This window comes from Diadema setosum, chromosome 11, assembly GCF_964275005.1.
Source record: "Diadema setosum chromosome 11, eeDiaSeto1, whole genome shotgun sequence".
NCBI lineage: Eukaryota > Metazoa > Echinodermata > Echinoidea > Diadematoida > Diadematidae > Diadema > Diadema setosum.
In genome coordinates, this window is record NC_092695.1 from 19,778,892 (window position 1) to 19,791,916 (window position 13,025).

At 38.1% G+C, this 13,025-nt stretch overlaps 1 protein-coding gene across 1 annotated transcript in view; it reads right to left on the bottom strand.

Annotated features, from left to right (window-relative positions):
- LOC140234825 (uncharacterized) overlaps positions 1-13,025 on the bottom strand; it is a 31,117-nt gene that overhangs the window by 8,436 nt on the left and 9,656 nt on the right. The window contains exons 6-15 of the mRNA XM_072314864.1: positions 11,603-11,672; positions 10,548-10,657; positions 10,144-10,234; positions 8,930-9,246; positions 8,135-8,245; positions 5,044-5,158; positions 3,814-3,933; positions 2,457-2,645; positions 828-1,523; positions 324-492 (exon numbers count right to left, since the gene is read on the bottom strand). Of these exons, the coding sequence (XP_072170965.1) occupies positions 324-492; positions 828-1,523; positions 2,457-2,645; positions 3,814-3,933; positions 5,044-5,158; positions 8,135-8,245; positions 8,930-9,246; positions 10,144-10,234; positions 10,548-10,657; positions 11,603-11,672 (1,988 nt within the window). The remainder of the gene's footprint in view (positions 1-323; positions 493-827; positions 1,524-2,456; positions 2,646-3,813; positions 3,934-5,043; positions 5,159-8,134; positions 8,246-8,929; positions 9,247-10,143; positions 10,235-10,547; positions 10,658-11,602; positions 11,673-13,025) is intronic.

Below are 13,025 nucleotides of genomic sequence, written 5' to 3' on the forward strand. Positions count from 1 at the left end.
TAAACTACCCTCAAACAAAAACTTTTTTTCACATCATAGCTTGTTCTGGAATTTACTTTAGTTAAATTGCTACAAAAAACAAACAAACATTGCTCTATAAAAGTACTTTAATATTTGATATTTCCTGCATGTTGCTGCAATGATCACACGTGGACTAGAATTTTTGTTGAAAGCAACTCAAAATGTTTAATGAAACAAAACTACCACATTCAATCTCATTTCTCTTCCCAGATTAGTCTTTTATTTAAAGTCTTCATTGATGCACCCATCATAACAGAAACAGAATGACCTAAGTGGAATTCATACTATTTGTTCTCTCTTACCCCGAGCATCCGCAGACTTGGTAGCTCTCAGTGCCTCCAAGGTCAGCTGAAGGTCATGCTCAAGGGCTTGAATCCTGAGCTGAAGATGGCCGCTGCTCTTGTCTGTCGTCTTCTCGAGCTCAACGTACCGCGTCTCGAGCACCTCCTTCTCTGCAGTCAGGTGCATCACCTGATCAAAAAGGGCCAATCAAAGGAGAGCATGTTAAAAATGAAGACCCTGCTAATAACCTCACACCATTTTTCATGTTTGTGTGATCACAGCTTTGAGAGTTTTTATCCTCTTTAAAAGAGAATTGTGAAACTCGAGGATGACGGTTACTAGTGACATATCCAGGAAATCATTGATGAACTTGGATACATACGAGTTTCATTCCCTGTGTCTCTCTAACATATCAACACACATCTTCTTTTTCAAAATAGTAAACTATAGCAAAGTATCACCTCATGTTGTGCGCATTTCTACACATCACAGATTATGACAATGTTGAGAAATTAAAGACTGACCTTTTCCTGCACGGTTTTGAGTTCCTCCAGGATTCCTGCTTTTCCCTCAATGACTGCCTCCACCTCCCTGTTCTTTTCTTCCACAGCTCCTGTCAAGGTCTTTACTTCCGTCTCCAGCGACTGCACTCTCTTCTCCCTGACCTTTAGCTTCCTGTTGAGGTCGTCCTTAACCCCTTTGACCTCCTGCAACTCGGTATTCTTGTCGTCCAAGAGTTTGATCAGGCTCTCCCTCTCCTGCCTAGCCTCGGCACTGGTCCTCTCATTGGACTCGACCACCTGCGAGAGACTCACTCTCTGCTTGCACAACTCCTCGTACTGCACCTCCTTCTCCTTGAGCTGGGCCTGTAATCTGCTCTGCAGACTGGTGGCGGAGTCTAACTCCTTGACTCTCTCCTCACACAGTGCCTGGTAGTGATCTCTCTCCTGCATGAGGATGGTCACCATCTTAGACTTCTCTTCCAGCTGTCTACTAAGATCGTCATTGGTGGCCTGTGCGGCCTGGAACTGGGAGGTTGTCTCCTCGAGCACAGAGCTAAGTCTATCCCTGCTCTGCTCGGACTGATCACAATCAGATGTCTTCTTCAGGATCTCCAGAGACAGTTTGCTATTCTCTGCTTGAAGGGACTCGATCTGTTGGAGCAGCTTGCTAGAATTCTCCACAGCCTTCTTCTGCTCCTCACACTGCACCTCAAACATCTGTTATCAAATGATATACAAGCAATCTGATCATTAAATTCGCAGCTAAAATTTTACCGATATGCCTGGTATTTTAAAGCAGGGACCAAATTTTCAATCTTCTGTGGGTGCTGGCCTGGAACACAAGACGTTTGATGGAACCGCCTGGGCATAACTTTTTATGTGATCTTGATGATTTCAGAATAACTACGAGGCTTTAGATACACTATGACATCTGAATGCTTTTGTTTCAGCTTCCCTACACAGTACAATGTCTTTTGTTGATCATAGTAGTACTTTGGTACTGACTGACAGATGATGTCATTGCAAAATCTTAGTTTGGAAGTCTTTTACTGAGCATATCCAGGTAACCTGAATAAAATTGTAGAAAAACTATCATAAAATATATAGCACATGTTTTAAATTGTATTCAGATATTCATTTGGCCACATAAAGTTATCTGTAAAAGGTATCAACAAAAGTTGACTTGTATTTGTATTGCATAGTTCCTTTATGACGATAGAGAAATCAGTATCATCGTTTTTGTGAAAAGCAAAGTTCACAATTTGCCACATTTGAGACAGTGCATTTTATATTCAAATACAAAAGGCAGTATATTTTGCATGTTGATAATTTTGCAAATACCAACTGCCTTGCAAAATTCACAAAAACAAAAACCACGGCAAATCCTATGGTATGCCTAAACAGTAGTCACTTTGAAAGTTCATCCACCCCCACGTTATTGTAAAAGTAGAAGCATTCATGACATGAAACTATTGTGAACTTGAGCCGACAGCCATTTTCGCAGCAGAAAATTTTGCGAATTGCTACGGCATCCAATGCATTGTGTAGAAAAAAAAAACACACCTCCGAGTGTATTTTACTTTTGCGAATCTCGGTTTTAGCGAATTCATGTAAGTTTCATGCATGCGAAAGTTTCTGCTTTTAAAGTACCTTTTGTTGCAGCTGGGACTGGGCTTGCTCTTTGTAAGAGACCAGGATCTCCTCCATGTGTCTGACCTCCAGTGACCGGTCCTCCAGCTCTCGCTGCATGTTGGTCAGCCGCTGACCCTCCTGAGATCGCAGCTCTTCCGTCTTCTCCTCCTCCTCCCTCAGCTGGGACTGCAGGGCGAGCAGCTTTTCCTGGATTCAAGCAGAAGGCCAAATTACAGGATAAGTTCACCTAATTAGATGTGTGGATTGTGGATTAATGAAGCAATATTGGTAGAATAAATAGAAGACATCAGTGAAAGTTTGAGGAAAATCAGACAATCTGTTCAAAAGTTATGGCTTTTAAAATTTTTAGTGCCACCATCGCTGGATGAGAAGACTAAAACAGTTTGTGACATCACTTCAGGACAACGATATAAGGAAACTATTTAAGCAGAATTCAACATAATTACATTGTATATTAATATTTCTAGTAAAATGAAAGAGCCCTTGACTTACCTCTTTCAGAAAGCAAGGGGAACAATGTTACCTTTGACATGTGTCAGTAACATGTCAAGGGAATGTGTACTTTTCATTTTAAAAAAAATAAATTTTGTGAAATTCTCTTTACAATTTTTTTAAGTATCATTGTACATACGTGAAATCACGTCTTCTCATTCAGCCATGGCTGCACAATATAAAAGTTCATAACTTCTGAATGGATTGTCTGATTTCCTCAAACTTTTACTGATGTGCTCTACTAATATTGCTGCATTCACTCAATCCACACATGTAATTAAGTGAACTTGTCCTTTAAGATGAAAACTACTACAACTAAAGATCATGGATTTCTTTGCATCTTCAGTTAAGAAGCAGAATAGCATTAGCCCTCTACTGATTTCTTTGAAGATTCTGCGCACTCTCGCATTTGCTTTTGAGCTTAAATCAAATGCTTGTTCATGAAAAGAAATCTTGATATGCATGCTACTAAAGAGTTACTTTGCACTTTTAATGACCATTGAAGGAGTTGCCTACTTTGGTTACTTTGTATGATCCACTCGTGAGCAATGAACAGAAAAATAAAAACAAACAAAAATTTAATAACATTTCTTTTTGGAGGCTTGTTGGAGACACACATCAGGATTCAATAAGAATATTTGCATGAAAACATATCAACTGTTGCCATTCAATACTAATTCAGTTGGGCAATTGTCTTCATGTCTCCCTAGCTTAAAAAGAAAAAATATGAGTGAAAAACTGGGCACTTCAGTCTTCCATAATTTGAATTATGACATAACATAATTTGCACAAAAGTATGTAGTCACCACACACTCCTCACATCAGGACTTAGCATCAAATGTTTTGTTGATAGAGCTGATACCTTGTTTGTCTGCAGATTTATGTTGGCATTGGCTAACGTGAGCTGGAGATTGGAGATCTCTTCCCTGGCTGCCTGCATGTTAGCTCTGTTGGTATCCAATTCATTTGTCATGGATTCAATCTACAGAAAGAAGGATGGGGTAAAAATACATTAAACATTGAATTTGTGAAAAAAAAAAATCATTCATTCCCCAGAGATCTTTGTCTGGAGTAAAAACAATAACAACAATTCCAGCTATTCAGTTTGGTGACATGAATTAGTAACTTAGGTGAAGATGTTCAACACTTTGAAGGTCTGTAAATTATACTACCGTGGGGTTCCATCATGGCTACATGGTAAAGCATCAGACATTTTGTCTAAAATGGAATTCCCTGTACAGATGTACTTTATAGAACTAAAAAATTACCCAGGTAATCAGCCTGTAACAGAAAGGTCACACTTGACAATACTTACTGTAGGCAGTACAAACCAATTGATTTTTTTTCATTATCATTATTGTTATTATTATTATCATTATGATTATGATTATTATTATTATTACTATTACTATTACTATTATTATTATTATTATTATCATTATCATTATTATCATTATTATTATTATTATTATTATTATTATTATTATTATTATTATCATTATCATTATCATTATCATTATTATTATTATTATTATTATTATTATTATTATTATTATTATTATTATTATCATTATTATTATTATTATTGTTATTATTATCATTATTATTATTATTATTATTATTGTCATTATTGTTATTATTATCATTATTGTAATCTCTGTCTTCACAAGATATCTCTTGGAGATTAATATCACGTCAAGTTCCATCCTGGAACCTTAGACTTCCAGTACTTTTCTCAGGATTCGTGCCGTCCCCAGCAATGCTGCTTTTTGGAGCGTTTGCACTCGATCGGGCACACCAACGTCGTCCAAGTGCCGTCGCAGCTGCTTTGGCGTTGTTCCGAGTGCTCCAACGACAATAGGGATCACCTTCGTTCTCATATTCCACAGGCGGCGAAGCTCTCTGGCAAGGTCTTGGTACTTCTCTATCTTATTATTATTATTATTGTCATTATTATTATTATTTACTTATTCATTATCATAATCTTTTTTTTTCTTGTAGATTGCCAATGACGAACTGGGGAAACCCAACATCTCAAAATTGTGTCTTGTGATAAATAGAGACATGTACATGTACTTGGAGCTAGAGTCACCTTGTGCCTGGCTTCCTTTCTTTCAGCCTCCATCTCCTTCTTCAGTGCCTCATACTGGCTCTCCAAGGTGGTGAGCTCCATTGTCCTCAGGGCAATCTGCTTGCTTGACTGATCTCTGAAGTAAGAGAACAGATAGAAGATACATATATATATATTTTTTTTTTTTCAACACATGCTGACTTATATATACCTCATGATGACATCACAATGCTGGGAAACATGACATTGTTGGAGTCCAGGGCAACTTATCACAATGATATGAATCCACTGCGTAAGCACTTTTAACAGCAACTGTATATGTACCATTATCACTATACGTCTTCAGCTCTCTGCATACAATATTGCTCTAGCCATAGGTAACAGCTGCTCATCTTCACAACAACAACAACAAAAAATGTCACATTTATCTATACAGCCATTTTTGCAACTGTCTTGCATTTACCTGTAATCAGAGATTTACTGTATAAGCTGTTATTTTCAAGAGGGTTTAATATTTGTGAATTTCACAAGTCACTGTTGGACCGTGAATTTACAACACGCGAAAATGTCGCCATATGATAGCCTAATAATACATTTACGGTAGCCACGATGTCAAATCGCAAAAATGTCTGAGACTTCTTCATTCGCGAAAATATCTGTACGCAAAGTAACAGCTTATACAGTATGACAGTGATAAGTAGCAAAAAAATATATATATTTCTAAAACAGATCGGATCTACATGGTGATTACTTTTGCAGTAAACGTTAAAAAAAAAAAAAAAAATGGAAGAAATACACTGTAATTGATAGATAGAACACTACAACTGGAAATTCTGCTCGATCGCCTTCTTGTCGAAGATGCTGCATCCACGAGAGCACCACAACGTCCAGCAATACTCCAAAATAATGAACAAATTCTACGACAGCATTTGGCGATGAGAACATTTTGATATAACCCACAGACAGCAAGACACCATTCTGGAGTGGGTCTGTCTGAAAATTTCTGTAGAGCTAGACATCATCTAGACTATCGTCATGACACCAGTCTTGAACACAAAGTCACCTAAAAGGAGAACTCCATGAGCAATAAAAAAGTTTCGAACTTTTTTTTTTTTCAGATCAGTTCTTTGTGAAAAGAGATCAGAAAATAAAGAATGTAAAAACGGCAAGCAAATAGTTGAGTAGGGAAACAGTGAGGTGTATAGAAGACAGGTCAAAGTTCAAGTGTGCGGACCCTCACAATGTCACAGACAAGGGAAAGGCTGACGAATGTGTCCATCAACCTTGGACAAAGAGTCAAGTACTTCAATCCACACTTGTGTTTTTGTTTGCAAAGCCTCTGCCAGTTTAAGAAGTAACAATAGGCTACAGCACAATCAGGTACTCTGATGTTCTGCAAGATGATTCCAGACATACTCAAGAAACTTCTTCTCCATACATTCCAACATGTTCAGAGTCTCCAGACTCTCTAATTAATATTGACATGATTATGATAGATGAGTATGTTTTCCCCAATGATTTTGTCGTCAATTGTCAGACAATGCTGGCATAAATTTGATTGACATGCATCATTTCAATAGCAAAGGGACACTATTGGGCAGCTTTGAAACTTCTGGAAGATCAACATTGTGACTTAAGTCCTGTTTTGTTGGTGACTGGTCACAAGTGATTTTTATGATGTCAGTGTAAACATGCTGAAGTGTCTTGCTATAGCATCTGATCGTGTGAAGAAAAAACAAAACAACCAACTCAACCAACACATCAATTTCAACATCTTCCCTCGATCTCTGGCAAGCTGTCAACACCTAGGCTCGGGATGAGCACGCTCCGCAAACAATCCCAATGCTGCAAGTGGCACAGCGCCGCCACCGGTGCTCGAAGCGGCAAGAAAAGAATTAGTTCCAACTTGGATCAATATCAATATATCACAAGTACCATGGCACCAGACTCTCTACCAATTATGACAACAATCATCATCTTTTCTATTTTGGGGTCCTTGATCACGCACAACGCATCTTGAGTGGTGTCTCCACTGAGCAAATTTTCTCATTTTGCATGTCTTGGCACGGAAACAAGATGAAAGCATGGAAATTGCACAACCTACATTGTAAGCATGTATATACATTTTTTTTTTTTTTTTTTTTTTTGGGGGGGGGGATAAAAAGTATGGAAGAACTTATCATTAGGAAAGAATCAACTGTATTTTTTTTTCATGGTGAGGTGGGGTTGAGAGTTTCTGCACATACTTATGCTTCTCTATGCATCATAGCGCAAAAAGAAAAAGTTGCCTCATTGTTTGGTATAAAGCTTTTAGATGGAAAACTGTGCTTGCTGATAAATCCCAGGGTTGTACCTGTATTATGACTGTATTTAAAATTGAGGGATTTGATGAACTTTTTTTTTTTTAACACAAGCTTTTAGAAATCTATTTCCATGCAACTACCAAAAATAATGGCGAGGATCTGCAATGTTTTCTCTTTGTTTTTTAGAAATTTTGAAAAGTATACTAAGCTTTTATGGCACATATGAGACAGTTAAGATGTATTGAGAAATGATAAGATGTTCTGTCAGTACTTTCTCTTTGTACTCAAAAGCACTAAACAAAATGTACAGTGTAACTTGAGTCTAAATTAGTCTACATTATATGAAACCAGTGTGTTTCCTGTTTGGTTTGATGTTTGCTGTTGTTTTTTTTTTCTGCCTCTCCTTCATGGGAGAAGCCACATCACACGTAACATTGACGACAAAAAGTAGTCTAGGTCAGAATTCACAGACATCCTTAAAACAGCATGCACAGTTTTCACTCAACAATTCTTCATATAACTCACTGCAAACCACTGCATGGGACACATTGTATCTTTCATCTTTGTACTTGGCATATCAGTTTGATGTCTTGCAATGACTTATGATAAATACACAAACATTCAAAACATGTACATAATCAAGACTCTTGATCACACACAGTCAAAGCAAGGTACAGTGACAGATATTGTACACCTTCCATGGTGTTTTGAAGACTAGTGAACTATCATACAATACCCCCAGTATGTTGATAATCGAGTATACAATGTGGATACAACATTCCTTCATTATATTGGGGGTGGGTACATACTGTAAATCAGTGAGCTGTGCCTGCAGTCCAGCCGCCTGCTGCCTGGCATTCGCAGCCCTCTGGGTTAGGGCCTCTAACTGCTTCTCTTGGTCCCCGCTCAGCTGAAGGAGCCTGGAATGACATCACAAAGAACCGTGTTTACATTCACTGGTCAGGTACATATCGGCTTTGGGGCAATACAGAGCAGTGTAAATCCAAGCAAGTGACAATATATTGAGTGCCTTCATTCTACTATTACAAGCACTGGCTTTGACGTCTTATACAATCACTGCACAACACAGCTCTATCATAATAAATCAGCCATGTGACACAAAATGCATGGTCTAACAAAATTGGCTTTTTAGCTATACTAAAAAGGTCATGAGTGTAGTAGTTCTTGTGATGTGGATAGTTACACATAGGCCCAATCACCTGGTCGAGTGTAAAAGATTACATGTACATTGCAACAACTTGTTCATCTTGGATTAGGAATGTTAGGGTACACTACAAAATCAGTGTAAAAAGTTGTCACAGAACAGCTTTTCCATGCAAAAATATTTAGCAGGCATATATTACGTATGTAATTTACATTCTATTTTTGCTCATCCTCGGCTCAGACTTCTACAATTCTGACAAGTGCATATGAACAGCAACTTGAAATGAAAGTATGAGTCCGGGTCCTGAACAAAACATTGCGATCTCACTTCTTTCCGTGTTCAGGACATGAACTCCAACTTTGAATCTTGTGAGCTCAATATTTCCAACAAGACATGATTCCTCAAGATGTGATTCCTGCTCACAACACGGCAAACTCACTTTTCCCTGTGTTCTTCAGCCAGTAGCCTAGTCTTCACCTCAGCCTCCTTCTTTGTCTCAGCCAGATCCTTCTTCACCTCTGCACTATCCCTCTCAAGCTCTTCAATCCTCTTTGCCTTCTCTTTAAGACTGTCCTCCACCAGTCTCACGATGAGATTCGGGGGAGGGGGCCGCGCGCCATCATCAAGTCGGTGAACTGCAGGTCCAGGAAGCCGGTCTCTGGACCAAACCAGGGAGTGAATGTGCTGCAAAGCCGAGGCGCTCGCGTCGACGGCTTTCTGGAGGGAGTTGATTCTGTGGCCGGCGTCCCGCATGGCCTAAAGCAAAGATTTGAAGATAAGCAAACCATTGGAAGGAGGGAGGAAGTGGAGTCTTGATTGAGGTGTCAATGTGCCAATCAGATTAAACAAACATTGAATGGAATTCAATAACTTTTCTCAAGTACACTAGAGAGTAGTTCAGGAACAATGGCTCCATGGAGGGACATGTAATGCCTGGGTGATTATGGTCATCATTTGTGTGAAGGCATTAAAGTAGGATCAGGATCAGTGATGTTGTTCTGGGATTAGTGAATCTTCTGTACTAAACAGTCTCATGGTTTGGTGCGACACAAAGTGAACAAATTGGAGCCTTTCATTGGCAGAACCTCCTAATGTTGTCACTGCACCCTTTTTTCTTGTTCGCTTTGTTTGCTGCTGTTACGTCACTACTCTGTTTCTGCAGGTTCTTATCAGACCATCTGGATGGGTGGTGATGACAGGCCTCTTTACACATCACCCTCAATATCCAAGACATCCCCTTTACTCCTACCCTCCAATCCCCTTCTCCCATCCATCCGTGGTTCTGGTAGGCATGATTTCTCCCCTGTTTTTAATACAACAGAACAGTTGATAACTGGCAGTGGACACAAGATCCATGAACAATAACAACACCCCTTCATAATCCCCTAACACGAATCAGTTTGTCCAGTCCATTCAAGACAGGCTTGGTTGGTAATTGGAAGTGTATAAAAGGACTTAATAGTCTAGCACGGTCACTGAATTTTTCAGCAAACTCAGAGATTGACAGTCAAAGCTCTTGTTTGCATCTTACAAAACAGCATTTCCCAGCAAGTAAGAACACTACCAGTAATTCCCCCCCCAAAAAAAAAAAAAAAAAAAAAAATTAAAAAAAATTGTTTACTACAAGATTAAAGATGGTGGAGAGAATCTGACCTTCTCATGTTGCCGGTTAGCAGTGTCGAGGTCTTTGACCGACTGCTGGAGCTGGGCAATCATCTTCTCTTGGCCCTCGGACTCACGCTTCCTAAGGAGCAGAAGGGGGGGGGGGGGGAGGTTGGAGAGTAAATTGATCATTTTGATGAGTGGAGTAAAAAAACCCTCATCCTAAACAGAAAAAAAACCTAAACATACAAAAACAATTTTATTGAGTCAAACATTGAAAGAAACTTAGGACAACTGCATTAACTATGTTAAGCAAAAAAAAAAAAATGCATTCAATTCAATATGCAGGATTTCATATTTGACCTTGAACTGAATGTTCTGAACATATATAACATATGTACATGTACAGTTATGTACCACACATACGGTATAGTCATATTTTTCTTTTTTCTCACCTGAGCTCCAGAACCGAGTCCCTCCCAACAATGGTTTCATTCAGTCTTGCCTGCAGGTCTTCAATGGCCGATCTGAACTGGACACGCTGCTGGGAGTGACCACTCTCGCTCTTGAGTCAGACAATAAAATGGAAATGCACTCCATTATGAAATCATCATACCAATTATACAGACCCAACTCTAACATACACATAAACACACACATCATATACATCCTGATAGCACAGAAATGCATCACCACTTTTTCATCACTCAAAGTACATTAAAACAAAGCATGCTTCAAATGGAGAATGCATCTGGTCAGATTAACTTATTTCCAATTTCAGATCTAGAAATGGTAAACTTTTTCTTTTTTTTCTTTTTATTGCAATATGTAAATATACATATACATGATTATTTATGAAGAAAGTCAGCCATCAAATTCTTTGTAACACAGCAATATTCTTCTTCAACTACTTATGTGCTCATTCTACAAATATAATCTTGTACATTAAGATATGATACAAAACTACACTGTTGATATAACATACCAAAACCAATCACTTTTGCTATGATAGAAATCTGTTCATCGAAAAGATGTAATCACTTTCCCTATGTCTTTGTGATTTTAAACATAACATTTAGAATTTCAGGATTTCACAGCCATTTCAAGCTTGACTGATATTAACTCTGAATATCTTGTACATCAAACAAATTATCAGACTTACTCTAAAATTGTCAAGGAATGATTGTTAATGTCTATCAATGCTGATATCTATTAATAGCAAGGGACAAGTACTTAATCATGTGTGACTTTCCCACTTTCCTGCACTTTCAAAATGCTCATATATCTGCATCTTTGTGGGGAGACTCAACCCTAGAACCAATTACACAGAGTGAACAAACTTCTTACACTGATAAGCACATTGCAACTGTGGTACTATCAAACTATCCGGTTATAACTATGCCAGTTTTGGTAAATTTTTTGGACGAGAGGGGTACAGCCATGGTTAATTGCTCCACTGACGGTGGAAGCTGTCATGTTCTATAAGTCGTCAAGAACACGACTAGCTTACCTGCCGGAGTTTCTCATTCAGAAGCGTGATCTCGGCCTGTGCATCACTCAGCTGCTTACGGAGAAGCACTCTGTATTGAAATAAAATTATACTATACATCTTTCTGCTCATTTTCACCATCTCTTCAGTCACCTTTATCAATTTTAAATTCCACTTCATCTGGAGAAGCTTACAGCATTCAAATCCTTGCGATTTGATTTAGTCAAATTTTCTTTCATAAAGTTATTTCTTGTCAATCAAATTTAAAAATAAATCATTCAAATTCATCAATTGAACTGTCACTGATATTTGTCTCTGCTGAAGAGAAATTAAGAAATGCTAGAATTCATCATTTTTCAAACAAAATCATTATTCTGTCATTCAAATTCATCAAACATAACATGGGCCTTTATATGGAGGGTAAAACAAATCTTTGTCATTTTTTCTCTCTTTTCTCTTTGCTTCAATTTCATTTAATTATTGTGTCACTGTACATGTTTGTGTGAGTACATTTCCTTGTTGGTAGAGTGGATAGGTGGGAGTTTCAATGTGTTAGTAAATTGGTGTATCATGCCTGGCCTGAAAAGCAAAAAACACACAAAAACAAAAACAAAACAAAAACAAAAAACAAAATACAATCTGACATGGAAAAACAATGTTAATCACAAGCCTATTTTCAGAGGACCATAGTTAACTAAGCTCAAACAACTATTGTCTGCTTTATAGTGCCCTGTCACAATTCACCCATGCTATTCTTTATTCAGAGACGTGATAATCTGTTTAACACAATCACCAATGAAGAGATCTCTTTCTGTGTAAAATATGTTTACTGAAACAGCAGGTGCACACAGTACACAGTGGGATCAGTCACGCATGTGATGGAATCTGCACAATAAAACAGGTGTTGAAACACTTTGATAGCACTTGTGATGTCTTGAAGTATGCATCAATTTGGCACTCTCCGAAGGTACTAAGCGCTTTTTATGTTCGCAGTACATTGTCAGTTCAACATTTTCATGCAAACACATTTCTGTTTTGACAACTTACGATGTATCTTAAGGGAAATTCAATCCTGATACTAAGTCGTTTTGTATGAAAACAGAAAAAATCCAAGAAGTAGATCAGTGAAAACTTTGGAAAGAAATCAGACACACACACAAACAGTTATGAACTATTAACCTGTTGAGGACAGCTTGATTTTGCTACAACACGCATTTTCCATAGATGCCCAAGTATACTCGGGACTCATCTTCAACAGGTTAAAGTTTAGAAAATACAATACATGGGCAACTGCGTGTGATGAAAGCATTGAGCAGCTCTCCATTTGTTTTGTACACAAAATTAACTGGTTTCATTTATCTCAAATATCTGGGCACAGACAGAACTTATGCACAGAGTAAAACATGTACAAACACATTGCTCTTATCATATACCGAGAACAAGT